Below are 15,591 nucleotides of genomic sequence, written 5' to 3' on the forward strand. Positions count from 1 at the left end.
GAGGTTGTTGAGTCGTGGAGGTGCTAATCAAATCGCGTGTTCGAGCGCTAGTCAAGATGGGCAGCTTGGCTCCACCGGACAAAATACCAAAAACACCGTTCGAATTTCGAATCGAAACGGTGTGCAGCACCCTCAAGCGCATAATAGCACCTTCCGGGGAGGGGCGACGCAGCTATGGCGCCAACTAAGGCGAGCGGGTGCGAGGTCGCGTAGCCGCAGCAAACCCGCGCGGGGAGCCCTCGAAGCAGGGCCGCGCGGTATTTGCGGAGGCGGGCCCAGCGCCGAGCTCACCAGCGAGCCGCGCATTGCACTTCCCAGGTGAGAGAATCTATTAATCGCGAGCGAAGCGAGCCCCAGCCAAGCGAAGCGCGGCTGGTAACGACCTCTTACATTATATAGTGCCTTTCCACAGGAGAGCCGTGTAATCCCCCCTGGCTGCTTTTACAAATACCAAGTCAAAACAAATCTTAAGTGTTATTATGCAAAACAAGGTGTTTTTGATGCGTTCTCGCTCCACCCGCACTGGGGCACACCGCAAGAACCGACGTGAATGTACCACGTAGTATTGCACTGCAACAAAGACGCACCAAATATGAAAACCAGCTAGCTGGTGACGCGATATTGCTGGAAAATCACGTCGTATTCGGGGCTCTTGTGGACAATATCTCTGGTCTCGTTCGGTGTGGAATTTATTCGGTGTTGTCGCAAAATATGGGGATAAATTACCAAACAAGAAAAACGGGGAAATTTTAATCTGTTGCCACACAGCCGACGACCACCTTGATGCAAATGCAAAGTCTGATTCGGTGGGAGCTACGAAGAATTTGATCTCGAGAATTGGCTGATATTTCGACAAGAACCACAATTCCAGCCCTCGTGCTCTTGCCGCAGATGCTTTGCCTACCAACTTGGTTCTCACGCAGATACTAACGAAATTGGTAAGCAGAGATGTCCCACACTGCTTCTCTACTATCGAAGATATCGATGCGGCTTTTAATCACAGCAACGTTGCGAAGGGTTTCGAATCGATTCGCTATGCGTTTCTGCGACCAAGTTCTGTGATTGGAAGTATTTGTTTGCGAGACGCACTTCGAATCAAGTGGCCATCTCCCTCAATACATTGCTGAAACTATGGAAAACTACTTACTGGAACGAACGTAAAGCGAAGAGACCTCGACGGTGATGGTTTGAAAAATTTGCAAACATTGGACTGCTGCGTCTCCGCGAGTTTGACGCGTGCGATTTCCCTTTTCACAGCAGTGTGAAAAGATCCGAAAGGAAACGACGCACTGTAGACAAGATCGCCTCCGAGATTAACATTACCAGGGGGGGGCTAGATAAAGAATGGCGATTCATTTCTTCCAGTCGCTTTTGACGAAGATACTTTCAATGCAAAATGCCAGCGGATCAGAAGCAGCGACTCCATTGAGGACAAAGTCCTGTCGGTGGCAGTGCATGTTCGTAACGAAAGTATTAAAATACCGTTGGGCTCACTTCGTTTTTTTAATCATCACAAAGATACCTCGCAAAGTGTTTGGATACTAGCACTTATGCAGAAGCCAGCACTAGGTAAACTACTTCATCAAATTAAAGCAATTCACCCGCAGCGTTTCCGTGAACTTGTGCCAGGGAAATCGATAAGCTAATAAAAAGTTAAAATTATTTTTACTGTTTCCCTGAATAATTTAAATACATTATGTATGGATTTGGTGTACCTCCACAAACAAATATTTTCTCCCACACAGAGACAACCAACAGTTCGTAATTGGTTCTGAGCTCCACGACTTCTTAACAACACATACTCTACGTTATTCTGCAATTTGCACCGAACACAATGAGGTCTACATGTAGTCCCTCCTTTCCCATCTGTTCGTCTCTCCTATCACCCCAGAGCCTATAAAGAGCAAGCTCACAGTGAAGCAAGTATTTTCGCTCCCTTACTGCCTGGATAAGGCGACATAACGGGTCTGCACACCTGCAAGGCGTGCGGGAAGATAAGAAAACACGTACCACAACTGGGTACTCCAATCTGATGTCCCACGTGCGTTTCTGACCCCCCCCCCCCACCCACCACCTCTCAGGTGGGAAAGGAGGCTGCCAGCACGGCTATACCCAACAAATAAGAGCTTAGCTAAGTTTATTGAATAACTGGTCGTAGTTTACTGTGATTTACCTTCTGGTACGTCGCAATCTGAGCGGACGCGAAATTAACGTTGCCCTCACAATCCAGCTGATCAACGCGTACCGATTAGACGCCTTCTAATGAGCTTATGGAATGCGACATCCGGCCGCAGGCCAGTGTGCAAGGAAACCATCCTTCACGACATGGAGCTCGTTATCAAGGCGGTGGAGAAACAAAAACAGAGAAGAGCCACCAGAAGACTTTGAAGCTGCTCTCAACGACTGAACGTTCGGCAGTGAGCTCTACATGGCGGTGTACGGCTGCTTTAAGCCCAATGACGTGCGCTGTTGTCCTCTTGTCTCCATGGCGTCAGTGATCCAGGAACAGGACAATTGTCATAGGCTGAAACTCATATGGCAGCGCTATCTCGTTTATAAAATTTCTAGTTGGTGATAATTGTGCACTACGACTCATGGGGGTTCGGTTTGTCGGTTGGACCAGCCATCGGTGTTCTGTCTGTTGTACTCCTGTAAAATTACCTAACGTTTTTGACGCACTTATAAAAAGTTTAAAAGAAGTTAATTTGCTTTTGACAGACATATTGCATTTCTACAAGCAAGCTATCCCAGAGTAAACCCTTCTCGACCCGAGAGATATTACAATGGAGGAAAACGGACGTCGCTAAAGACAACACGCCGCCGCTCAAATACGCGTAAGAGGTGACCGAATCTCCGCCAAAGACAGCGCGAATCCCTTCAAAACCGCAGGATGCGCGGACAAGAGGAGGAACGCAAATGTGGTGATCATCAGGAAACAACTCTTAGCAGAAAACATCATGAGCGTCTGAGTGAGCAGATGTTCACGCGAGAGCAAGATAGAGAGAGCTGACCGAGCATTGCTACTCCGCCTTAACGCTCAGCACACACATAACCACTAAGCTTTTGTTGCGCGGGGTCGAAACAGCTGCGTCAACAGAGAGCAGCAAGTGTTGCAAACGAAGGATTTAGCGTGCCACGAGCTGCAAGCTCGAGCACAGCCTCCGAGAAGAGCAATTGCTTTGAGAGCAGCATGGTAACGATATATGGCAGCTCCAAACGGGAACGTGCGCACCGTCGAGAGCAGGAAAGAGTACAGGACGAGCGACAGGAGCAAATATGGCTAGCATGTGAGCAGTGTGAGCTTGATCTAAGACAATAAAGCGTCGATTTACCTATCACAGCATACGACACGAACACTCTACAAAAAGGATTGCAAACCGAAGGTGTGGGCTTATTGGTCTACATCATTTGAGTCACTGTCTTCATTGCGCTCCCAGACTTCTGCGTCCTCATGATCTGGTTCAAGACAGTAGTTTCGATGACAACTATATATTTGAGTACGACGAGATACTAAGTACTGACATGGTTGAGGGTGCCCTTCGTGCTTGGATTCGCGGGTCTGTTACGATCGAGCCTCTAGAATATTTAACCGCTGAAGACAGGACGCACTCTGAAAATATGGTTCGGAACGAGAGATACCAGCGTATCCCTCGAATGATTTACGGATAATCAATACTTTTTAAGCACAATACAATATTTGGGGTGCCTTTCCTTCTGTCGACCCCAATAGCAAAATTGGACTAATCAGAGCGAGAAAACGTCGACATTGTGAAGAGCGGTATTTAATACAGTACATGTATCGTTATTTCGTTGACTAAGCAATCGATATTTGAAGTATGATTTCAAGTACTTACTGTCAAAACTAGCTAGTGACGCCATTTATAGTTGACGTAGCCTCGATGCGCGTACACTTGGCTTGTGTACGCGCATCGAGGCTTCGGTCTCCAAGGGTTACCCTCCCGGGCGCGTCTCCAAGAATTAAAAGGGTCAACCATCCGAGCAGAATGTATCGTTAGATAATCTTCTATATTTCAGTAAGAAAAGTATATTTTGGGGTTTGGGAAGGGATATCCGTTTTTTTTTACGAATTATATCTACGTCGAATCTCACTTCTAGAAGCCTCCGTGGCTTCTAAAAAGGTAGCTCAGATGCTCCTCTTTACTCATGTACGACGATCGCGGGTTCTTAGGTCGACGAGTTTTTGTTTGTTTGGAATTAACAAGAACCTCTTCAAAGACGCTAGTATTTTTCGCGGGGCTTTGATAGGTTAATGTCCTTAAATATATAATACCACTCCAAATAAACTACCCTAGCGATTTTTTAGGGTATACTAATGGTATAGTATACCCATATCATTTAGTAGAACCCGTTATTAGGTGCCAATAAATCGCAGATTTAGTGAAAGCACTCAATCGAGGCTACTAAATTGACACTTACAAAAAGGGCTTCACCGGTTGGGTCAACTTCCACATAGAATATCAGATATCATCCAGTATTTCAATAAGGAATTAATATTGAAGTGATTACACCCGTTTACATAAGATTTACGATCCCACATATACTACATGTATCTTTATAAATTTTCAGAGAGGGCAGCGAACGGAGGGATTTATATGTATAGCCTCGTAATAACGGTCGATTTAGCGCCTGAATAAGACGAAAAGGGTGGTGATAACAATACATATCACCCGGCAACTTTTTCGTCAGGATTGGCATCCTTAGCTCAGAGCTTTAAATTCTCCTACATGCCACGCTGAAATCAAGCCGGAAGGAAAGAAACGGTTCTTGATTTCAGATTGTCGGCCGACACTTCACATTTGTCTACAGTTAGTTGATGCGGTCCAAGTTGTCTAGCGTTGGCAACATGACTGTGGACGCTCGACGAGAAAAACCGACCGCAAATAGACTACTACTGTAGAAGTACCCAACAGTACATTGAGAGTGGGCGCTTGGGCTTCTGAGATGGCAATTGTGGCCCCTATCACTCGGAATGGCAGGAGGGTCCACGTGCTGTGCCGCCTGTCCTGTGGTACACATCCGTTTCGGTATCTCTGCGTCAGACGGCACCAAGTGAGTTGTTTTCCTATCGTATGAATTCCATTTCGCAATTCGCCTTGTCTTCACCAGTCCGCGATCAACATGACTCGAGTCCTCGCTAAAGCAATTCTATTGGTGGCTCCCATCGCTTCTGCCACCATGGATACCTCAAACTACTTTGTGACGCCTGAGGCACCAGACTACAACAACAAGGTGGTAGCCAAACTCTTGGCCAACCTGAGCTCACTACGCAACACTGGCGAGGCCTACGCAGTCTTCGACTGGGATAACACGTGCATGTTCGGAGATATTTCGTCCACTTCAATGTTCTACCAAGTCGACAATCTCAGCTTCCGCTTCTCACCAGACGAGTTTGAGTCGATCTTCGCTCTTGGCTACAACGCCAGTAGTGGCGACTCTTGCTTTCCCAATGGCACATATTCAGTAATTGGTCAAGAGGTTAACGGGAGGGATGTGACGCTAGTCGAAGCTCTTGTCGATACCGCCAAAGACTATAGAGTGCTCTACGACGCTTACATTGCCCCCACCTACAACTTAACAAATGGTACTGCGGCAAGCACAACACTGCACGAGATAAAGGAGACCGCCGCGTTCCTGAATTTCCGACCTAAGCTCAGTTTCTTGCTGTACAGTCTGATGGCCATGGACGGCGGCAACGAGTATTCTGAATGCTCACTCACGAATGCCATGATGGTGTACCCACGTCTGCTTGTTGGAATGACCGAAGACGAGATCAGGACGTCCATCCGCGCCAGTATTCGATGGAACTTGGCCGAGTCTCTAGACTTTTTCACGTACACATCAACTGGCGATTTAGTAGTCGAAGGCGCATACTCCAAAGGCCTGCGCGTCTTCAGTGGCCAAGAGGCGACGATGCGTGCGTTGCGCGAGGCGGGAGTCGAAGTTTACGTCATCAGTGGGTCCCCCGAACTCTTCGCAGAGGAAGCCGCCGATCTCCTCGGACTTGGGTACATCGTGCCACAGCGAAATGTATATGGCGGTCGCTTTACGACTGACGCTGTCGGTAAGTTTACTGGAGAGCTTCAGAAGGGTTATCCTACTACCTGGGGGCCTGGTAAAGCCACAGTGATCGAGAACATCTTGACGCAGATCCACGCGGGTGCAGCTCCGATCTACGCGTCTGGAGACTCCGATGGCGACTGCGAGATGCTCAACACAGTGCGTGACGGCATCATCGACACGAACAATCGCCTCATGGACAACTCGACGTGTATCTACACTTTCTACGAGAAGGCGTGTCTGTATTTCGGCACAGCCGAGCCAGTCACCAACAACGCTTACCTTCTGCAAGGTCAGGATAAATCCATCGGAACGTGGATTACCTCGGGTTTTACTACTAAAGATGGCGTATCCTACTCGTCAGGTGTCACCGCCCATGGCGGGTGCGCAGTGTACAAGTTTCTCAATGTTTAAACTCGCATCGCGCGATAAGTGTATAAAGCCCAAAATCAACGCGGGTTGAAGTTTTTCTTTTTGCATCAGGTAATTTATGTATACCACGCCATTTGGCAAAAGGAAACCCGCCAAAACTTGCACCAAGCGAAAGGCAAAAGGAAACGCGAGCCATCACTCTTGTCTTGCTGCGTCATCACCTCGCACGATGGGGCCGCGCACTACCCGCGCGACCGCGGCAGCCAAACGGCGTGCTGCTAGCAAAATGGTGCCGTCTACACGTGCTTCCCACCGCCAAAAAGCTGCAGAGGGAGAAGAGTTCAAAGCGGAGGACCCAGACTCGGACCACGTGCTGGAACAACAGACTCAGAATCAGACGCCACAGAGAACCCAAACCAGACGTGTCACTGCCTCGGACGAGGTGTTTTCTGGCAACTATTTAGCGCAAGCAGGACGCAACTCGTCCACACTGAGCAAAAAACTGAAAGAAATGTTGCAAGCACTGCAAAACACATCAAGCAAACTGCAACAATGCGAAGACGGAGTGGTGAATGTTCATGCAACACGCAAGCTGCAACTCGTGGCGGCCGAGCTACTGCAGAACAAGCTACTGCAACACCAGGACAAACTCGCCCGATCCCTTGTTGCCTGTTGCCTGGTGGAAATCATGCGCGTAGCATCCCCGGACTCGCCTTTTAGCTCCGATGAGGACCTCTATCGGGTCTTTAAACTTCTTATCGAGCAGATCCGAGCTCTATCCACAGAACAAACCACGACGACGAGAGATTTGTACCATTTCCACGTGCTGGAGAGTCTGGCAACAGTGAAATCCTGTCTATTGGTGGTCGATTTGGACTTTACCACCGAAGAAAACGAGCCGAGAGTGATGGTCCAATTGTTCGAAGCGCTTTTTGCCACTCTTCGCGCAGACCACTCGGCCAAACTGGAAAACCTGATGCTCAGTATCATGGTGGCGTGTGTCGAAGAGAGCGACGAGGTGGAATTGCCACTTCTGGATGTAATTTTGCGGCCACTGGTGAATGCGGCAACTTCTGATGAGAATGATGGTCAGAATACTGCAACAAGTCCATCACATATGGCAAAGGAACTGATTCGCCGCACCAGCGAAAATTTGCAAACCCCATTGTCAAATTTCTTCAACAATATTCTAGTTGACGGACCCCGTTCCCCAAACTCTTCGGAGCTCAGGGAGCACGTGTACACGCTCATCTACGAAGTGCACAAGCTGAGCCCGTCTTTGTTGCTCAATGTGCTTCCGAACGTGTGTCTGCAACTGCAAGTGGACGAGGTGGCAACTCGCTCGGACGCGATCGCTCTGATGGGGAAGATCTTCGCGTCGTCGCAGGCCGAGTACGGCCACCACCAGTACATGAAGAACTTCCGCGACTTTCTGGGTCGATTCCGCGATGCCAGCAAGGAGATCCGCCTGCAAATGATTCAAGCCAGTGTGGCGATCTGGACGCAGCAGCCAGACCTGGCGGATCTACTGGAGAGGGAGTTCATCCTGCGGCTAAGCGACGTGGAGTGGGAAGTGCGGCAGCTTGTGGTGCACGAACTGTGCGACTTTGCAGCGAATCACCTGGACCTCATCGGCGAGGAGTGTCTCCGAGCAGTGGGCGAGCGCATGAAGGACAAGAGAGTCGTGCTGAGGAAGGAAACCATGACGGGGCTGAGTCAGGTCTTCAGCGCGCACATTTCGTCGTACTGGGGCGACGAGGACGAGCGAGTTCTGTCGCTGACGCAGCGCCATATCCCGACGGGAAACATCAAGAAGCTCGGCTGGATCCCGGACTTTGTGCTGAAATGCTACGCGTACCCGCAGCAAGAGCTGAAGCTCCGTGTGGTTCAACTGCTGGACGACTTTCTGCTGCCCAAGGCGCTGTCCGAAGCCACGCGAGCGAACGGACTGCTGTTCCTCTTCCACTCGCTCGATGCCACGTCGAGAGAAGCTCTGCGTCGAGTCTTAAGTGAACGCGCCAAGTGCCAGCAAGTCTGTCGGACGTTCGTCGAGTTCAAAGTTACGAGTCGACACAAAGGACGGGCCTCTGGAGGCGACGAAGCAGCTCTGGAGCAGGCGAAGCAACAGCTGTGCGACGGACTGGCTCCTCTGTTCTCGGATGTCTCTAAACTGGACAAACTAGTGGAGCAGCTGTCCACGTGGAAGGATCACAGCGCGTTCAAGCACTTGGGCGACTTGTGCGACTTCTCCAAGACGCAACGAGAAGCTCGCGAGGCGAGGGATCAGCTGGTGCGCTGTGTTGGGTCCAAGACGCCGTTGGGCGAGTTCCTCAAGAAGCTCTGCCGCAAGCTGTCGCTGCTGACAATGAGTCAGAAGTCCGTTGCTGTCTTGTTGGAGTTTTTGGTGCTGAAAGAGGCTCGAGTGGCGAGGGAGAACCGCAGTGTTGTGGACTTGCTGGTGATGGCGTCAGGAGAGCTGCCCGAACTGTTCGCGCCATTTGTCCGCGACGAGATAGCGGCAGTTCTAGTTGACAGCAAGGGGGATGTATCCGGCGAAGAAGACGAGGACGAGACGGCGCCGAAGGACCCGCGCGTGATCCTTGGAGCGCTGCACGTGCTGGCCAATTACTCGCGTCATTGGGCGGCTACCAGTGGTCCAGGAGACGACGAAGACCGCAACACGCCGTCTGCAGAGCTATCACAGCAGCTCGAGAACTTTTGTCTTGGGGACAGCGACGTGGAAGCGCAGAACTTTAACGCGGCCAAGGAAAGTCGAGCAGCCGAGTTGGCAGCGTATGCCATCGCGCACTTTTACGAGCGAGCAGAGACGACAGCGCAACTTGTCGGCAGGCTGTGCTCAAGACGAAACCCAAGTCGGGAGCGTTGCCGGCGTTGCAGAGTCTCGAGGTCTTGACGAAGCACTGCAGCCACGTGTTGACAGAGGACGGCGAGCTGTTCTCCTGCCTGTGGACGAACTTAGTCGACGATGTGATCGGGAAGGGCGACCAAGTGTCGACGTCAGGCTCATCGGCGGCCAAAGACCGGACACCGAAGGGCAGTAGATCGACAGCTGCGAAGCTCGTGGAAGTGCGCTGCGCAGCCGTCAAAGTGGCGGTGAACCTGCTCGTGTATTGCTGGTCTCCTGCCTTCCAGCAAGAAGCCTCGACGCTGATCCAGCTGCTGTTTGGCGTCTTACACTCGGACGGGAAGACGTTCGCTTCGACTCCTGCGCAGACGGCTGCGCTCCGAGCTACGGCGTCGTGTGGCTTGATGAAGATCGTGCGCAATCGACAGCTAGAAGCCTCGCTCTCTCTGTCTGAGTGGCATACACTGGGCTGGACGCTTCAAGACTCGAGCGAGGATGTTCGTCGCAAGTTCCTGAAGAAGCTGACGTCGCACTTAGTGAAGCACCTCGGTCAGCACCCGCACAAGTACCTCAGCTACTTGGCGCTGGCGGCCACAGATGCCAGCCCCAGTGTGAAGAAAAGCGCCAAAAGTTTACTCAAGTTGGCGGTAGAACGCATGCGCCGCTTGTTCGACGCCGCGTCGTCTCGAGACTCAACGTCAAACCCTGGACGGATGGCGGCTCTGATGGTGCCGGAGTACGCGTTGCCCTACGTCATCCACCTTCTGGCCCACCATCCTTCCTTCCCAGTGAAGCTGGTGGAGAGAACGTCGACTGTTGAGGTGCTATCCAGCGCTCTGTGGGCCGATCAGTTGGCCTACCTGAGCTTCTTCCTCGACGGATTGGTGGCCACGAACGCGGCGGCGGCAGACAATATCGCGTTCCTGCTGCAGATGCTGACCAAACTCTCGCAGTGTCACGACGTGGCAGCCCCCAGCGACATCAATATCTACCCTCTCATCGACAGCGCGGCGGTGCTTCTCAAGAAGAGGATCAAGAGTCAGTCCAACTTGAAGCCGTTCCCAGGCAAGATTTTCCTGCCCAAGCATCTCTACAGTCCCGGGAGACCGAGCACACTCGCGACGCCCGGTGGGAGGAAAGAACCGGAAGCGCCAGAGTCGCTGGGGACGCAGACGGCATCCCGTGGATCGAGACTGCAGACTTCGCTGTCGCCGATCAAGCCGATGGACTTTGCGACGCACTTTATGAAGTTGAATTCGCCTCCTGGCAGCTCGTTGAAGAGTTCTCGGAACAAACGCAAGCGCTCGCTGCTCCGAGTCGGGGAAGATGGAGATGACGTGGCTGGGACAGAGGAGAAGAAAGAGGAGAACGAAGACGAGGCCGTGGCGGCGCCTGCTCGACGCCAGTCGGTGCTGGGAACGACTCGACCAGCGTTACGCACGTATGCGGACGATTCCAGCGACAGTGAAGCAGAGACGCTGCTGCCAGGCTCGGCTACTGCGTCTCAGTCGCAAGCACCGACCGCATCGCCACTGGATGCACGTCTAGCGATTGCAGAGACGCCTATCGAAGAGAAGGAAGAAGAGCACGAAACACCAGCGAAGAAACGCAAGGGAACTGCAGCTGATGACTACGAAAAGGTAAAAAAAAAAACTTGTCTAACGGATGCGAACAAGCTCGAACTCAACTGACATGGTGCTTGTATGTGCAGCCGCGACTTCGATCGGCTCGACGACGCCAGGCGTAGGACTCGTTTTGGGCGTAACAAGATGGCGTGGCTTGAAACCACCATATTTTTTCTATTTAGCAGCTTTTTTATCGCTCGGAGCAATTTTGGGATGCACTTTTCACTTTTCGACTTGGATGCATGAATTTAAAAATTTCATTTTTTTAAGCTGATATTATACTTCATGCAGAAATGATCGGAGTGTGAGAAGTCTGATAGAAAGCTTAGCTCTTCTTGATTTTTTTTATTAGTACCAACATTTCTGCTAGATTTTCTTTCTTGACACCCTCCTTCAGCATTATGATGTCTACCACAGACTGGTCGGAAGATGCGGTGGAGGGTGAAAAAAGTGAACAGCGAAAAAGTTGTGGCTATTAAGGTGTTAGATTACTTCTTGAATTTTAAAAATCTAGATTAATGCTAACAACGGCGTCACAGTCTCATCCCCTGTAGTCACGTCGCTTTCGTCGACATCGTTCTGAAAACCAACTTCAAAAAGATCGGTATGGCGACTGGGGTTTTCATCTTAGCTACCATTTGATGGAAGAGTTGCAGCGCCCGAGCCAAAAGAATCTTTTTGATTTGCGACGCAACATACTCAAGCGCCTCTCATACTGAACAAGTATAGGTCATTTTTTTCCCGAGCCCCCTTGTTTCTAGCTTCCGCGCTGTTGGCCATGCGTTCCGCAGCTTTCACTTGTCTGGCAGACAACGCTGCGTTTGTGTCGTCTAGCTTTATTCGCTTCTGCCCAATTTCTCGCTTGCCCGAATCCGAAGTTGGCGCACCGGGGGCACATCCGAGCTTGCTGTTGCTTTGTTTTTTCTTGGAGTTTGCTTCTTTTGACGCCACGACCCCACTTCGGTGAATCCTCAAAGAAAGTACCAGCACTGCAGAAAGCAAAAATTTGCCAATTTTTTTCTTCGATTCGTAAGCCTGGACGACCTGGTGCTCGATATCGGATGCCGTATGACCGCTACGCTCCAGAGCTTCCGCTTTAGCGTAACAGGCAACAAACTTAGAGACGTCGTGCGATATGATGCTGAATCGGCTGCTTAATGATCTAGGAACGCGCTCTGCAACCCACTCACTTTTTTTTCGTAGCGCCTGGTCGAATACCTACTTCACACGCTTGTAAAAGTCACCTCTAGACTGATTCGTGCCCACACCTCCATCTCCGCTGGTATTTAGCCACGCAAAGCAGAGAGCTTTGTCTTCCGCAAGAGCAAAGTTGGGTCCTCTGGCTTTGGAAGGAGCGTCGCTCATCTTGAACAATGAAGAAAGATCACCCTTCGAATATCCGTCCGTTTCTAACTCTGATTACGCTATTTTAAACACCACATTTGAAACATTTGGCGGGACCCCGGGGTTCCCATCTGGACTCCAGGGCTCTCATCTCAAACCGATAATACTCGGTACGTGTATATTATTTATCACCATGTTGCTCAACCCTCCTACTTCCGCTGCGAGCTAAAGAACTGTAGGATGGACGGTTAGTTTGACCGCAGCGATGTTTCTTTTCTTTTTCTAGGCCGTCCTGGATTGCGTTTAGCCGATGGGCTGGACCCTGCAGCAGGTGCAGCAGAAGTTTCGTCGTCGGTCTGCACAACTCGCGCATTCGCAATAGCTTCAGGTACGTCTGGATAATAACTGAGGTACTGCTTTGGGATGGAAAAGTACTTCGCTGAGAGCAATTTCTGTTTTTTGGCTGATAGCTCTTTCTTGGGGTGTCGAGGAAGCTGTACACTGGATAGTGAAGCCTCCCAAATACTATGAACGGTTGATCCAAATAGCTCCGACAACACTGCATTCTGGATACGACTAACATTACTGCTGTCCACCGTAGCAAAAACGATAGCCTCATCCTCCGGCGTGTTTACCGTCTTCCGAGCAGTGCATATCCCTTTGTTAATTTCAAAAAGATAATTTGCTGTGTAGCCTGCAGGTGGAGGCGTAAAATATTTAGCGAGAAGAGTTCCCCATTCGACAAAAAATGGGCGATCAGGGAGCGTTGTGGTCGATAAATGTTCCATTGACACTTTTAACTTCATTCACCTTTTTAACCAAATCCATTGGTGTGTACAAATTGAGGCCGCGGGTGGCGCGGGGCACCAAGCTATGACCCGATCGGCTATGTTGTGCGAGTGACCAGGTAGTAGGAAGCACAATACTACCTTCTTGTAGGGAAAAATAATCGACAGCCTTGCAAAAACATCATCACTACTTTGGATTTGTTTTGACCAACGCAGTTGTCCAGCAAACTGAAACTCACTTCAGCTGCAGGAACTCCATTGCATGCATTGCGTTTAATAGTTTTTAAATGGTACAAAAGACGGAGACTGCATAATGCATCTGCATTTTTGTCTTGGCCACGTTCATCATAGAAATGAACGTTGTTGATTCCGTGGGTTATGTCCGCAACGACAAAGTTTTGAATCATCATATTGCTGTTGAAATAGTCTGCAGACGGACGGGAATGGCCGTAGTACGGCATCGAAATTCCTCCACCATAATCCTCTGCTTGTATCTGTACACGACAGTGTACATGTTCATCACCCTCAGAACGAATTTCATCACCGGGCATGGTATCAACGGTGTCCGGAATAATCTCATTCGGAATCGACTGGTCAGGTGCATGTAAAGTGATGTATCCTTTGATAAAGGAAGAAACAAATCGGCGCTGGGCGATGGTTTCGTCGATGTGTGTGTGTTTTTTTTTCTCGAGTAAAATTGCTTGTTTCTCATCCTCCGATAGATCGGGTTGTTGAAGAAAATATCGAGGCGAACAAAGCAGTCACAAAGATCCTCAGCGGTTCCGTAAGTCTCACGCCAGGGTAAATGTAATGAACGTATTGTGTAAGGCGAGCGTAGCTCATTGTTCTTGCGTCTGGGTGCTTACGCCTTACGGCTTCTTCACAGCGAGAATGGATAACTTTCCACGTGACCTTTGGCTCGGTAAAGTACTGCCGCGGTTTGCGGTGTGCGCACGGAAAGCCATCCTCCAATATTCAAGTCGAATAATGTGTCTTAAAACGTTCTATAACTTCGTCACTGTATGCATGAGATGGGGCTAAAGGTTCGCGTCTGGTATGAAAGTTTTCAACACCAGTCTCTTGCATTTGCTTCAGGCTTGCTTTACGGCTGCCGCCTACAAAAATTAATTCCTTTAATTACACTCTCCGATAGACCCTGCCGCAGTAGCTGTAGCACAACACCCTCCGATTGTTGCCATTCGGTACCTCTGTTCTCATGCTGCTCTTGAAGCAGTTGCTCTTCTTAGAGGCTGCGCTCGATCTCGCTGCTGATGGCACGATGTAAAGCTAAATCCTTCGTTTGCAGCACTTGCTGCTCTTTATGTTTACGCAGCTGTTTCGACCCCACGCAACAAAACCTTAGGGCCGTTCTTAGCCGATTTCTTGCAAGTGGATGAGAGTTAAGGTGGATGGTACTTTTTGTGCTTGATTCGGCTAAGAACAAACTTAAAACTAGTGGATGGCCTTAGTGGCTAAGGTTGAAGGAGGGGTGGTTGACATCTAATATTAGCTTCGATGTATCACTTTGATCGGTTTGACTTGTGGTCGTTGGCGTCCGGGTCCTTTTTAACGATACGTAGCTGCCGGAGGTAACACTCTGTGCGAAGTTGTTTAGCTCCAAATGCCATCAGACACGAGTCGGCTTCCTCTAGATTCATGGTGCCGTTGTACATGACATCACCAATAGTCGATGCAGTCGCGGGAATGCCGCCGTCAGATGTAGCGGTAGTTGGAGGTGCCGTAGGTGAAGGCAAATGAGGAGACATAACGGAGGAGGAGGACATGGAGATAGATTGACAGGGGGCCGTTGGTTGCTGATGTGGACTGAGTGCTTCAGGAGACTTGATGGAATGAGCTGTATAAACCCCAGCCAAAGGTGTCGTTCTATCCCGTCAGGTATGTCTCTCCTCCCGTCCACCTTCCGTCCACGGCCACCAACCCTAATTTCACACAGTGGACGTGGATCAAACGGACCATACGGCGTCCACTGCCATATGGATCCAAGTGAAATGATTGGGCCATGGAAGCATAATCCACCGTTATTTTTTGGCTAAGAACGGCCCTTAGTGGCTATGTGTGTGCTGAGCGCTAAGAGGGGGTAGCAATGCTCGTTCGGCTCTCTCTCTCTCTTGTTCTTACGTAAACATCTGCTCACTCAGACACTCACGATATTCCCTGTAAAGAGTTGCTTCCTGATTGTTGAGGTTAGGGCCCGTCACAGGGACCGCCTCTCCATCGTGCTCTCTATAAACTAATAATGAAGAGACACGGTATTTTTGACTCTAATAAAAAATGTACTAAAATGTCTGGAACATTTTAGTACGATGAATGGTAGCGGCAATTTTGATGAAGACGATGGACGATACTCATATCCGTCTGGTCAAGAACCTTTCAACAGCCTTCGACATCTTTCAAGCTATCTGTACCAAGTACGAAGGCGCTGCTTTCCATGGCGATCCCTACTTCATCCAGCATTTCCTGATGGAGATCAAGTACGAAGAAGGCAGCGATCTCGCGA

The 15,591-nt window shown here is 50.0% G+C and overlaps 5 protein-coding genes across 5 annotated transcripts; 2 read left to right on the forward strand and 3 right to left on the reverse strand.

The window, feature by feature from the left end:
- Nucleotides 1–5,361: 5,361 nt before the first annotated feature.
- On the forward strand, nucleotides 5,362–6,163 carry PITG_19435 (uncharacterized protein; the record flags this gene model as incomplete). The annotated part of the gene is made up of 2 exons (XM_002996925.1): nucleotides 5,362–6,086; nucleotides 6,154–6,163. 2 exons carry the CDS (start codon nucleotides 5,362–5,364, stop codon nucleotides 6,161–6,163), a joined length of 735 nt encoding a protein of 244 aa, XP_002996971.1.
- Nucleotides 6,164–6,594: 431 nt separating this feature from the next.
- Nucleotides 6,595–10,594, forward strand: PITG_19436 (sister chromatid cohesion protein PDS5; the record flags this gene model as incomplete). The annotated part of the gene is made up of 3 exons (XM_002996926.1): nucleotides 6,595–9,243; nucleotides 9,285–10,498; nucleotides 10,587–10,594. The coding sequence occupies 3 exons, from the start codon at nucleotides 6,680–6,682 to the stop codon at nucleotides 10,592–10,594; spliced, it is 3,786 nt and encodes a 1,261-aa protein (XP_002996972.1).
- A 1,075-nt stretch (nucleotides 10,595–11,669) lies between these two features.
- On the reverse strand, nucleotides 11,670–12,306 carry PITG_19437 (uncharacterized protein; the record flags this gene model as incomplete). The annotated part of the gene is made up of 2 exons (XM_002996927.1): nucleotides 11,670–12,035; nucleotides 12,132–12,306. One exon carries the CDS (start codon nucleotides 12,304–12,306, stop codon nucleotides 12,160–12,162), a length of 147 nt encoding a protein of 48 aa, XP_002996973.1.
- Nucleotides 12,307–13,091: 785 nt separating this feature from the next.
- On the reverse strand, nucleotides 13,092–13,534 carry PITG_19438 (uncharacterized protein; the record flags this gene model as incomplete). Its single annotated transcript, XM_002996928.1, has 3 exons — nucleotides 13,092–13,095; nucleotides 13,153–13,217; nucleotides 13,262–13,534. 3 exons carry the CDS (start codon nucleotides 13,532–13,534, stop codon nucleotides 13,092–13,094), a joined length of 342 nt encoding a protein of 113 aa, XP_002996974.1.
- Nucleotides 13,535–14,593: 1,059 nt separating this feature from the next.
- PITG_19439 (uncharacterized protein) lies at nucleotides 14,594–14,839 on the reverse strand (the record flags this gene model as incomplete). Its single annotated transcript, XM_002996929.1, has 1 exon — nucleotides 14,594–14,839. One exon carries the CDS (start codon nucleotides 14,837–14,839, stop codon nucleotides 14,594–14,596), a length of 246 nt encoding a protein of 81 aa, XP_002996975.1.
- Between the last annotated feature and the right edge of the window lie 752 nt (nucleotides 14,840–15,591).

The sequence above is a fragment of the Phytophthora infestans genome, genomic scaffold (assembly GCF_000142945.1).
Source record: "Phytophthora infestans T30-4 supercont1.96 genomic scaffold, whole genome shotgun sequence".
NCBI classification, from domain to species: domain Eukaryota; phylum Oomycota; class Peronosporomycetes; order Peronosporales; family Peronosporaceae; genus Phytophthora; species Phytophthora infestans.